The following is a 13,516-nucleotide window of genomic DNA, read 5'->3' on the forward strand; positions in this document are numbered from 1 at the left end:
CTGCCTGTCAAAATAAATAAAATAAATAAATAAATAAATAAATCCTGTCTTTTGCAACAAAATGGATACAACTGGAAATCACTATATATAGTGAAATTAGCCAGTCCCAAAAAGACAAATACCATATGTTTTCCCTGAGTTGTGGTAACTAACAGAGTATTTAAAATGTAATGTATAGGAGTGAAATTGACATTTTGAGATTTGATGAGTGTTTACAGCCTTTATCTCTAGTGCGGAGAAATAGTAGTTTTTTTTCTTCCTCATTCTATTTGTTAAACTCATTACTTACTGTAGAGTTGATATTATGAGGATAAAGGGAACTGAAAATAGATCTTTGTAAAAATTAAGAGTTGGAGGGCCGGCGCCGTGGCTCAATAGGCTAATCCTCCACCTTGCGGCGCCGGCACACCGGGTTCTAGTCCCGGTTGGGGCGCCGGATTCTGTCCCGGTTGCCCCTCTTCCAGGCCAGCTCTCTGCTATGGCCAGGGAGTGCAGTGGAGGATGGCCCAGGTGCTTGGGCCCTGCACCCCATGGGAGACCAGGAAAAGCACCTGGCTCCTGGCTCCTGCCAGGATCAGCGCGGTGCGCCGGCTGCAGCGGCGGCCATTGGAGGGTGAACCAACGGCAAAGGAAGACCTTTCTCTCTCTGTCTCTCTCTCTCACTGTCCACTCTGCCTGTCAAAAAAAAAAAAAAAAAAAAAAAAAAAAAAAATTAAGAGTTGGAAAAGGAGAGAGAAGGGGAAGAAGGGTGGGAACATAGGCAGAAGGGAGGGTATGGTAGGAAGAATCACTATGTTCCTAAATCTATATATATGAAATCCATGAAATTTGTATATTTTAAACGAATTTTTTTAAAAAGGATAAAAGGATGCATGCAGGCTATTATAATGCTTCATGGAAGGACAGCAGATAAATGAATCATATTGACTGGATTAGTGGCTAGGAGGTAGGATGTACAATGGTTAGAAATTGGATTCCTGCCACCTACAGCTGTGATACTTGCTAGGACTATGGCATCTGTCCATCACTAGCTATGCTATGTTGGACAGAAACTAATTTTATTAACTCCAACTTCACCTTTTTAATTTGCAAATGTGAATAATATTAATAATATCTGCTTCATAGGATTATTATGAGGATTAAATAAGATAATACAAATAAAGTACTTAGTAAGGTTCATACTACATAGACTGGTTGAATAGATGTCAGCCACTGTGGTCATTACCTGATTGTTTTAGCCAAAATCTGCCTCCTATGACATTTGACCATTTGTCATTTCTGGTCTGTCTTTCAGAGCTTCAGAAAACAAATCATTCCCCTCTTTGCCATGGCAACGATTCTCTGATTCAAATACATCCTTCACTTAGCCTCTTCTATTATTTTTTAGCTTGATCATTCCCACTTTTTTCAAGCATTTCCAATGCACGAAGACTTTTCAAACTACACTTCACTGTAACTGCCCTCTCTATGGAGCTGTCATCTAAAATGTTATCTGACAACTGGGGGAAACTTGACATCCTCAATTTGTCCCATTCAGAATCTGAAGTATAACTTCTTTGATTTGTTCCAATCTTACCTCTTCTAGAGCTCAAGGGCACGGAGTGAATGGAGTGCTCTTTCCAGTGGGTCAGGACTTGTTTAAAAAGCATTCTTCATTAGCCTATCCCTGAACAGCGCTGGATGCTCCTTCTTCCTTCTGATAGCGGTGCTGTTAGTATAGGCAGTATGATGAGGGTTGGCTGGCTTGGAGGCGGCCACTTGAAAGAATCCCAGAGAAAAGGAAACACAGCTCCAACTTTCACCTTTCAAAAGCTATTGTAGCTCTTACCTAAACTCATGCGCTCTTGGGCTTCTTGCCTTACCCAGCCTCTGGTTTTGAAGTAGTTTTAACAATAACCAGCCTTGTTTGACCCGATACTGAGTGTAATAACAGTAATAGCTAAAATGCCTTAAACACTTATGTGCCAGACACAATTCTAAGTGTTTAATTGTACTAACTCTCTTAAACTTTACACCAATTCTATGATGTAGGTGCTATTCTGCCTGCATTTTGAAGACCAGAGAGTCAACCCTTGGAGAGGTTAAATAGCCAGTAAGAACATATAACTTATTGGTCTGTTAATGATAATTAATAATGATGGCCTAAAGCCTCTGCAGGATCCTAAAAGCAGTCTCCAAATCTTCACAGCAAGATGAAAGCATGGTTGATGCAGTTACAGTACTAACCATCTCTTTATGATATAATTATTTAAAATGACTTTTTATTCTAATTCTTTGAAAATTATAACTGATGTATGACAGAGTGAGTATATTAATGAGTTTACTTAATTGAGCACTTTCAGTCATAATCATTCTACTCAAAGGGCTATTCAGATTTGTGTTGCTTCCTACAGTGAAAAAGTACAGAGGAGGCACAAATTCTAATTCCAGCTAGTCCTCCAGCCAGTCATAAAGCCTTAGGCCACTACTGCCCTTTCTGGAATTGCATTTCCTATCTGTATAGGGAATGGGGAAAGCATATCTCCAAAATAGTTTTTTTTATTTATTTATTTAGTTGAAAAGCAGAGTGACAGAGAAAGGAGAAAGAGAGAGTAAGAGTGAGAGGGAGAGCAAAAAAGAGAGCAAGAAAGAGAGAGCGAATCTTCTATCCACGGCTTCACTCCTCAAATGCTTGTCACAGCCAGGGGAGAAGCAGGCTGAAGCCAGGAGGCAGAACTCCATCCTGGTTTCCCACATGGTTGTCAGGGCTTCAATTACTTTAGCCATCACCTGCTGCCTTTTGAGGCACATTAGCAAGAAGTTGGGTCTGAAGCAGAGTAGCTGGGACTCAAACCAGGTACTCCAATATGAAATGTGGGTGTCGCAAGTGGCATTTTAATATGCTGCTCCACAACTCCCAAAATATTTGAGAGACAGAAAGACAGTAGAGAAACAGATGGACAGAAAGAGCTCTCATCCTCTGGTTCACTCGACAAATGCCCACAACAGGTGAGGCCAGGCCACAGATGGCACAGAAACCAGGAACTTAATCCAGGTCTCCCATGTAGGTGATAGGAATCCAATTACTTGAGCCATTGCTGCTGCCTCCCAGGGTCTGCATTGGTGGGGAAAGTGAAGTCAGGAGACAGAACCAGGAATTGAACCTGGACACTCTGATGTAGAATGTGGGTGTCTTAACTGGTAAGCTAAAAATCAGCTCCAGATCTCCAAAATCTTTGGTTTTGCATATATCAGGAATCAGCAGAGGCCCATGGGTCAAATCTATCAGAACTCAATTTTGTACGGTTTATGAGCCAAGAATGATTGTTACACTTTTAAATCACTGGAAAACATCAAAAGAACTTTGTTTTACCACATGTGAAAAATGTTAGACATTAAATTTCAGTGTCCCCAAATAAATTTTATTGGGACCACCCTGTTCACTCATTTACTATTATCTGTGGTTGCTTTCCTGCTACAATGGCAGAATTGAGTAATTATGACAGGAACCATATGGCCCCAAAGCCCAAAATATTTACAATCTGGCCCTTTGCAGAAAAAGTTTTTGGATTCCCAGTATAGATGTAGGACAGGTGGGCACTAACATGCTTCAGATAAATCAGAGGCATGGGAAACATGTAAACAGTCTTAGGAAACTGGCATCAAGGAGAGAAACCTAACACTCTCCGACAAAAGTTGCTTCAAGACCAAAAGCTGTTCTTAAAAGGGCCCTGCTCTGGTAGGGCAAGACCCTTAGTCTAGGGTCATAACTGTGTCAGCCATAGTCTGAGACTTCTGTCGCTCTTTGAGACAAAGCGGATGCACCTAAATTTAAACTCCTATGTCCCTCCACTGGCCACACAGTGTAACACTTAATGGTTGGACCACTTCCTCAGGGAAGTTTCCAAAGATCTCTGAACCACTGCTTCTCAGCAGAAAACTAGGATAGATATTATGCAAATAAGATATTAATTCAAAGAGAACAGTGATTATCAAACTTTGTCGCTCCCCGTCTTCGTGGAGGAACGACACAGGACCCTGCGCTGTTCTTTTGTCTGCTCGGCCCTCCCCGGGTTTGCTGCTGGTTCTTCCCGGGTTGGCTGCTGTCCCTTCCACCTCCGTGGAAGGGCAGTTCCCCCTGGCCACATTCCCCACTTCCGCAGGGGAGCGGCACACCGCCGGCCGGCTTTCTCGGGGGCTGCACAGGTGTTCCCCTTAGATGTTCCCCTTAGATGTTCCTGGTGCATGCCGTCTCTCTCCTCCTTTATAGTCCTCCTCCGCCAATCCTAACTCGGCTGCCCACACGCCGAGTACGCTGCTCTCCTCCAATCAGGAGCAAGTCCTACAGTTTATTAGCTGAACTGGAGGCAGCTGTGCGGAAGCTGTTTACTTCTCTCCCAGCGCCATATTGTGGGAGAGCAGATGCATAGAATAAGTCTTAATTCCAGTAACTCAGTCCAGTCCGGGCTGCTCCCCACAAACTTCATAAAGTCTTTAATAGAATATAATTAGCAATGTAGCATCCTTATATAATATTATATAATTAATAGCACTGTAATCTCAAGATTGTTTATTAAATAGACTTATGAATGCAAACCATTTAACAGAATATCTGCTCAAGATAAGAATTGGGGAAATGTTTAAAGCAAGTCCAGGAACGACTCTTAATTGACTATTTTTCAACAAGAATTACTCTATAATTTTAAAGGATTCATTGAATAAAGTTATATATAATGCATGTTAAATGGCATGTTAGCCATTTTTGTTATCATTGTGATCAATGTTTCTGAAGCTGTGTTTCGGTATAGAACATAACAGCACCTGGGTTCCTCAGTGTTAGGCCAGGAGATAACAGATTGAGCAGAATTCACTTCACAAGCCATAACAAATGCACTGAGCTCTCTTTTCCCTGTCCTGCCACTGCTTCTTCCCCCTCTACTTTCCAGCAACTAATGATAATTCTCAACCAAAGATGTATATCAGAACTACATGAAGATCTATTTCTATCTCTTAATAGTATTAAAAAGTATTATAGAAGGGTGCAAAATTAAAAGCAAATGCCTGCTGTTCCCAGCCTCATACTTCTTAGAAGACAATATTGTAAAACTTCTTTTTGTTTGATCATTCTGATGGCTTCCTCCATACTTCTACATGTTTCTTTTCCTTGCTTTATCAAGTTAATCCCATTTGTAACTCCTCATAAGAAAGGTGATGAAATATCTCATTATTCTCATATCCTTGCACCAATGCCTATTAGTTGTGCTGTTATTTGGGATTCTTCTGATGATTACCTTTATTATTTTAATAGACTGAATTTTGATTTTTTTGATTCACCAACATGGGAGCTTTGGTAAAATACAAGTATCCAGTTTGCTATCCAAGCCTACTGAATGACAAAAGCTCTCCAGTGTGTTCCATGTAAGGACCGCCATCCTGTGCGAGCTTGTACTGCCTCAGCCAGTTCATTTGCACATAAAGGAAAATGGTAGGTCATCCTTCTCACATCATGCATTCACTGGTCACACATGGGAGAGCCAAATGCCACAGAGAGGCAAAAGAAACCATCAAGAACACAAGGACCTAGTGATCCTGGGAGTTCACGCATCACAAAGTTGCATTTAGAATGAGAAACACAGTCAGTCTGCTAAGAGCAGCCTCTGTTTCCAGTGCTGTGGAGACAGTAGAAGGTGTCTGAGTTTAGGAGACCTGAGTTACCATGCTGAATAACATGAAAAACACTGAAAACCTTGAAAAACAGTACCCCATAGATGAGTTTCACTTTTATTCCATAGTCTCAGCGTATAGAACAATAGACAGCATTTGAGGACATATTATAGGTAGGAAAAATGGGGCCAGTGCTGTAGCACAGTGAGTTAAAGCCCCAACCTTTTGTGCCAGCATCTTATATGGGCGCAGGTTCAAGTCCTGGCTGCTCCTCTTCCGATCCAGCTCTCTGCTATGGCCCAACTCTTGGGGCCCCTGCACTCATGTGGGAGACCTGAAAGAAGCTCCTGGCTCTTTGCTTCAGATAAACTCAGCTCTGGCCATTGCGGTCATTTAGGTAGTGAACCAGTGGAATGGAAGACCTCTCTCTCTCTCTGTAACTCTTTCAAATAAATAAAATAAAATAAAATAAAATAAAGTAATTCTAAAAAAAATTAAGAAAAATGACTTAAAAAGAATAGTGATCATCGAACTTCATAAAGTCTTTAATAGAATATAATTAACATTGTAGCATCCTTATACCATATTATGTAATTAATAGCACAAATAAAGAGGATACAAAAAAATGCACTAATTACCAAGTATTACCCCCAAGGTCTTTTATTAATAAAATGGCAAAGAAAATTAGAAAAATGATTTAATTAAAATGTGTTTAATGAGAGTGCTCAAGGGAACTGAGTAAATAGAATTATCCAGTTAACTGGTAAGCAAAGAGTTAACATTGTTCTATCCTCTTCTTAGTCAAGAGCACCTTTCTACATTGACAAAGCTCATTTTCTCACATTATGTAGAAATCAAGTCTAGTAATTGAGACTCATTTCTTAGTGATCAAGGATATTGCAGAGATTCAAGATTTTTATTCACAGTATGAAATCTACATAGAAGGGAAAATGTCAGATACTAGATGAATATAAACTGACCCCAAGTTATTTCCAAATTTTGATTCTGTTAGGCAACATCACAAACAAGAGCTTGTTTTTTCATCACTCTTTGTTCCTTTACAGGGTTGCCAGGGGAATTCAGATAGAGGGTCCATCAGTTTGGTTGTATGGCTCTACTAACCTTGTAGTTAGACATCCTGGTTATTGAGTTGAGCAGCATTTGTGTCTGACAAACTCTTCCATTCCCTTTGGCCTCTGTTACAATTGACATGGAGGCAGGCAGCACAAAATGCCCAGGAGCTTGTTATAGATTTTCAAATCACAGAATCTGACTGCAGGAGATAATTTCCATTTTCATTCTCTCAATAGTTATTTTATGAACAAGATGTTCTTTTTTAAAATGATGGGAAATCTCCCAACTGTGTACAAGCTTTTAACCACTGGTGGGGTGGTGGCTGAGCTTTTTAGATAGTATAACATCTTAGAATGTATATTGGGTAGCAGAACCTAACACCTTTACGAACAGCTTGTATAAATCAATTACCTCTGGGAAACTCTGTAAACTGTGGTTATGAGACAATTTAATCTCAAAAGATATTTCCAACCTGAATTTCCCTTTTCAAACAATTAGAATCATCCACCGGCATTTGCTGCCTGCTGGTCATATTTCCTCTAGCTAACTGGCACTTTTGCTTGAGGAGAGTCTTTGGCTTTTATTCATTCACTCAAAACATATGTGTTGAGCATCTATACTGTGCTAGGCCTTGTTCTCGGTGCTAGCTTTTAGGACACTTTGGTGAACAAATCAGGACCTGACATTTCAGTGGGAGGGGAGAGCACAAATGAGTGTACAAGATCACCTCTAATGGAAACTCTGGAGAGACTCTAATAGGGCACCTAGATACAACTGCCTGGATTGGGTACTTTTGGGGGACTCAACTAGATTCTCTCAGAAGCAGATTCTAAGAATTGAAGTATGATTTGGCCATTTGGTTGCCAATACTAGAAACACCAGAAAGGAAGGAACTGAGGTAGGGAAGGAAATGAGCCATTAAGGTGCACAATCAAGGCACTTGCACTGCAGGCTGCTTGGGGTTGAGGATCTCTCATCATCAGTGCAGAACACTCCAAAGGATTAGGCAACCCAAGAAGAGGATTGTGGGGCATTTATTTCTAAGTTTCCATCTGCCAATAGTTAATATATGCTTCTGGGAGTATGTACTGCCCAATATACTTGACTTAGTCTACATGTAAGTAGGGTAGTAAGTGTTTGCCCTTAGTATATCAAGTGGAAGAGAAATGAACAAGGTGCTTACAAAGCAAGAATTTGTTCTTTGGCAAGGAGGTCAGGAGAGACCTTTGTGAAGGGACAGCATTTTAGCTGTGAGCCAAAAGATGGAAAGGATCTCACTAGGTAAATTGCATTCCCAGCAGACAGAATATCATGGACTGAGGCTGAGTGGACTAAGCTTTGTTTGTAAAAGTAAAACTTTAGGACTCAGAACTTCATAGGCACGGGTGTGGAGGGAATGTATTAAGTAGGTGTCTTTGAATCATGAAGTCCATTCCTTCAGAGCAAAAGTGCATGAAAAATTATGAGACATGGACAGTGCCCTAGGATCCTAAGGCAAAGCTGGAACCAGCACTCACTTAGGTCTCTTGGCTGCCAGTTAAGATTTTCCCCATCCCATAATGCTTCCTCTGCTCATTCTTGCATTTTTCTCATTGAGATTTGGCAATTTCCTCCAAGCCATGGAGCTGCAAAGACAGTGTCTTTGGGATCTCTGTTTCAGTTCCTGCAGGGGGTACCTAGTTATTCCTGTAAAGAAAACCAACTTAACAAGGCTCTGTGTGATCCAGCCTTGGGCTGCTGCTCCAACATTTCCCACACTTCCTCCCTTTCAGTCACGTCAGTCTCCTTATGTTTCCAGAACTTATCAACGTCCTACTACCTCTGCGCCTTTGCTCAGAATGCTGTTCCCTAGATACCTGCACAGCTTCCTCCCATGGCTTCACTTCACCTCCAGCCCCGTGCCAGCACTGCCTTCTCAGGAGGGCTCATCCTGATCACTGCTTCCAAAGCACTGCATTTCCCCCTCCCCATTCTCTTACCCTACTTAGCTTTCTTCACAGGACTCACTGCTACCACAGAGTACACTCTACTATTCTATTTGATGCTATGTTACATGTTCACTCATTTATGTTTATCTTCCTCACTAGGGCATAATCCCCATCAGGGAGTAACTTCCTTTATTCACTATCAGAAGAGCACACTACAGGTGGTCAGAAATAGTTGCTGAATGATGAATGAGTGAGCAAGTGAGAAAATTGCTCAACAGAAGGTCTTAACTCTGGTCCCCTCTACCACTAACTCACAGAATGCCTTTGGACAAGTTGATTCTCCAACTCTGACTCAACTTCTTTATCTGTAAAATTGACAAATAATTTCTACCTGATAAAGAAACAGAGTGAAATGAAGCCATACACATGAAAATATGTACATTGTTGAATATATTATACATGGTTTCCCATTAAGTCAAAGGCCTCCTGGGTTTGAATGAATTTACCAAATGGGAAGGAAACTTCATTTTGAATTAAAAAAAAATCCTTTGTGGTCGTTGGTATTGGGCCTCATGTGGTAGAGAAGATGCCATCTATTATAACGGAAAGGGAAGAGGGCAAGTGATAAAAACAGATCAGAATCCAGCCTCTTCCCCAGACTTGCTGGGGTCTGGGGGAACTCTCAGGAGCTTGCCTCTATCTGATATACTTCAAATTCCTCTTCTATCAAAAAAAAGTCTAAAATGTGGATGGTGCATTTCTTATAGGCTTCCATCTTATTCCCCATGTGTGTGGCGTAATAACAATGCTGGCCACCATTTGCTGATTACTCAATTGCTAGTCACTTGATACATTACACCCAACCTTCTGACCTCTATTACTCAGACAAGAATGTATGCCAACTCTCTTCAATCCAGACATGCTGGCTCCTGAGCAAGTACTCTTAACCACTATGCTAACTTTCTGTGCAAACTAAGCGATCACCAAGTTCAGAAGGAAGGGAAACACAACAGTCCTTTGTTAAGTCCACTCCACCCTGTGAAGTAAGATGGAAAGTCCTGTGATTCTGTAACATGGTTTAACAGATTTTTCCAGCAGTATGCTCTGACTTCTCCCCCACCTCCCTCCACAGGGCTTCATGGACATCGACTTAAACAAATTCAAGGAGAGTGGAGCAAACGTGACAGGTTTCCAGTTGGTGAACTACACAGATACCATCCCAGCCAAGATTATGCAGCAGTGGAAGAACAGCGATGCTCGAGACCACACCCGGGTGGACTGGAAGAGACCCAAGGTGCGAGGATGAGCAGCAGGCAGTAAAGAGCCATCCTGGTCCCTTTGCTGCCCAAGATTTCTAAGCAGTGTTATCCTTTAGAAAGGAAAAGCTTTTTCTAAAATGAACAGCAAAAGAAAGAATATCAATGAAGATTATTGGGTGTAGGGTAGGTCCAAGGGTCAGACAACCCAGAAGGACAATGCTTATAACAAGATAGACATTCTATTTTTCTCTCATGTAAACAAAAATTCAGAAGTTAGCACGATTTATATAATGGCTCCACCATCATCAAACACCTAGACTTCTTTTATCTTCTTGTTATGCTATGCTCAGTTGCTACCTTATCATCTAACATGGCTGCTTGACTTCCAGCAATTACCTTAGTAATCCACCCAACAGGAAGAGAAAAAAAAAAGGAAAAGGAAAAGCACAATTGCTTCCTTTAAGAACTCTTTTCGGAAGTCACATATACACCTTCCATTAGTATGCCACTGGCCACACTGTAGGAAACTAGCCCCAGCTGGCTGCAAGGGAAGCTGGAAACAGTCTCTGTTCACCATGTTGCCAGCTCAGGAGGATACTCATTTCTTCATGGATGGAGCCCCTTCCAGTTGTGCAATAAGGTAGCCCTTATTCTGGGCAACCACGTACCCAGTTAAAGTCAGGGGAACCTAAGTAAGGAATATCCAGTAGTGCTCTACTCAGAGTCACTTCTCAATTAGCATGCAGATGATCTGCTTTTCATTTCCCAGAAATGCAGCTCTAAATCCAACAGCCAAAATCTATTCTGGTTGCTATTTCAGAGTGGTTTAGAGTAAAGATAGCAAGTAATTTTTCTTTCTGATGTCAAATCATATAGCTTGGCAGTGGCCATGAGGAACACTGTGTTGAGAAGGATTCTGAGGTGAGCTTTGTTATCTGGGACAGTGAATCCTTGGAAGACTTTGTCTTGCCACTCAGTTTCTTTTTTGTAAATTGCAGGGCATATAACTGAGATGCTTCTTATCTCACTGTTTTTCAAACATTTAATTATTCAGGAATGCAGATTGATTTCAATAGGAGTGTAAGCAAGCAAAATCACAAATGTGCTTTAAAGCAATGAGCAAATCACACAGGAGCTAATTCATTAATATGTAAATACCTTACCTGATTTACAAATATAATATGATTTTTAAAAAATAAGTGGAAATATACTTAGATATTCTACCACTCTCTATTGTGAACTTACAGAGAGCCAGACAACATGTGAGATAAGAGAAATAATTTAGGGTAGAAGACAGACAGGGAATTCAAGGCCAGGAAATATTTTCCTGGACTATTATCCTGTTCTGTGCTAATTTACATATTATCCCCCAATTTGTTCAGGAGGGGCAAAAATTAAGAATTATTATTTTTAAACATGAGGAAAAATGTACTGCATGTAAGCCTATATAAGTTGAGTGATCCGTGTGTGAAAATATTTAAGAGCTTATTCTTCTTTGAGTTTCTTTTCTTTTTAACTATCACAATGGATGGTAGAGAAAACAGTTCATCTTGGCCCCCAGCTGGTGATGGCAATACAGAGAAACCAACTGGTTCTCCATGTGTTTGGCCTGCAAATGTAGTGTATTTAAACTATGCATGTTCCACAACTGATTATTTTAAGTATCAAAGATTACATACAAAAATCTGTAATTTCCAATTCGGTTTCAAAAGTCACAATGGCCAAAATGAACTCCCAATTCAGGAGGGCGGCATTGGCCAGTGTGGTAGAGCAGCCTCATCTGAAGGGGCAGACACTCCCCCCTCATTCATCTCCCCTGCCTTTTACCTTGCCCTTGGCCCTCTGAACACTTTCTCTTCACCTGGAGGCACATCCAAATACAGTCCCTGTCAGCAACCTCTGATGCCTGTCTCCATTCCTCCCACCAGTACACCTCTGCGCTCACCTATGATGGGGTGAAGGTGATGGCTGAGGCTTTCCAGAGCCTGCGGAGGCAGAGGATTGACATATCCCGCCGGGGGAATGCTGGGGACTGTCTGGCTAACCCAGCTGTGCCCTGGGGTCAGGGCATTGACATCCAGAGAGCCCTGCAACAGGTAAGACTGGCAATGATTTCCCCATGTCATGGGAGCCTAGGAGGGGACTCCAGCATCAAACCCAGGCAGAGAACTGTTAAGGAAAAGCAAAAGAATGCATGCCTAAAGGCTGGAACAGCCATGATATCATGTTTGTGTCTCTTGGCATACATGGAAGCATGTGTGAAAATTGAGAAAACAAAACAATATGGGATAGTTGTTGCTTGTAGCATAAAAGCTGTATTTTCTGCCTATGGATGATAATGAAGAGGAACTGTGATGATTATCTGTACTTGGAAAGGGGCCTTGAAGGGAGTGTCTGGAGACAGCAGAAAGTCCTTCTTGCCCTGATTTTCTAGATTTCTTCACTCATTTGCTTTCTGTGCACATTTCATGAGGGTTTCCTATGAGCAAGGGCCCTGGAAATGTTTCTCAGTACTTCTGATCCTACTTATTTGTTTCTCAGCATTGTAATCATCAATTTTGTTTGCTTAAAGAACAAGGACAGAAAATGGTCATGCCCACCCCAATCAATTGGCCATGCAAAGGATTCTGAGGCTGAAGCCAGATAGAACAGGAAACATTATAAATATTCAATTAGTGATATGTCGGCTACAGAAGCAGGGTGAGACAGTGGTACAAGTGGGTATGTATTTAACATCCCGGGTTTAGAAAATTATGGGGAATTTCCCTCTGCTTTATCACTCTTGGAGCTCCTGGAAGTTTCTGGAAGTCTCTAGAAATACCTCAACCCCAGGCTGTGACTTTGAAAATGCCAGCAGATAGCACCATGTGATGTCTCTGATGCCCACTGATAGAGAGGCTGTGTTTCAAAAGTACTGGGGGAAGAGGGCAGTGCTCACTATAGAAGACTGGCAAAGCATCAGGCACAGTGGGGAGCCAACAACAGCAAGACAGTGTGCTGCCAATGTCCCTTGCAACCTCTCCCCAACTAAGGGAGTTGCTTGGGTAAGATCAGCTTTCTTGTAACATTACATTTAGCAGAAGGTGAATTTGGGCTCTCAGGGAAGGAGAGAAGTGCTTCTGAATGAGAGACAAGTGCAGAGCAAATTGCACAACTATTCCCATGTGTTCTCCAACCACACGAGCACAGCTCAAACAACTTCTGCGACCAGGAGAGACAAGCAAGCAACTTCACCAGCTGTTCCCCAGGCCCAGTGAGATGCGATTCAATGGAGGAAAACAGGGAGTTGTGCTCTTGCAAATGAAACAAGGCAGGAGTCTGCTCCCCATGGGAGGAACGAGCTCAAGGAGGACCACTAGCAGCCATGTCTGCCCTCCCTGTCTCCTTTCACATTGGCCCCATATCACTAGGCAGCAAGAGCAGACACCAGGCAACTTCGAGAATGAATGCCCGAGGGGTGACCCATTCCCTCCTCCCCAGCTTATTTAAAATGCTCTTCTAGACTCCACAGTCCAGATAAATCTATTTGCAATGTGAGGTGAGGCTGGTTTCAGGAAGTCCCAGGGACTTGCCCTCAGTCCACAGCCCTTTCAAGTCCCCTCCGTTTCCCAT

At 41.8% G+C, this 13,516-nt stretch overlaps 1 protein-coding gene across 2 annotated transcripts in view; it reads left to right on the top strand.

The window, feature by feature from the left end:
* Nucleotides 1-13,516, top strand: part of GRIA1 (glutamate ionotropic receptor AMPA type subunit 1) — a 321,742-nt gene that overhangs the window by 191,586 nt on the left and 116,640 nt on the right. For both annotated transcript variants that reach the window (XM_002710325.5, XM_002710324.5), the window contains exons 6-7: nucleotides 9,778-9,939; nucleotides 11,833-12,000. In XM_002710325.5, the coding sequence (XP_002710371.1) occupies nucleotides 9,778-9,939; nucleotides 11,833-12,000 (330 nt within the window). The remainder of the gene's footprint in view (nucleotides 1-9,777; nucleotides 9,940-11,832; nucleotides 12,001-13,516) is intronic.

The sequence above is a fragment of the Oryctolagus cuniculus genome, chromosome 6 (genome assembly GCF_964237555.1).
Source record: "Oryctolagus cuniculus chromosome 6, mOryCun1.1, whole genome shotgun sequence".
Lineage (NCBI taxonomy): Eukaryota > Metazoa > Chordata > Mammalia > Lagomorpha > Leporidae > Oryctolagus > Oryctolagus cuniculus.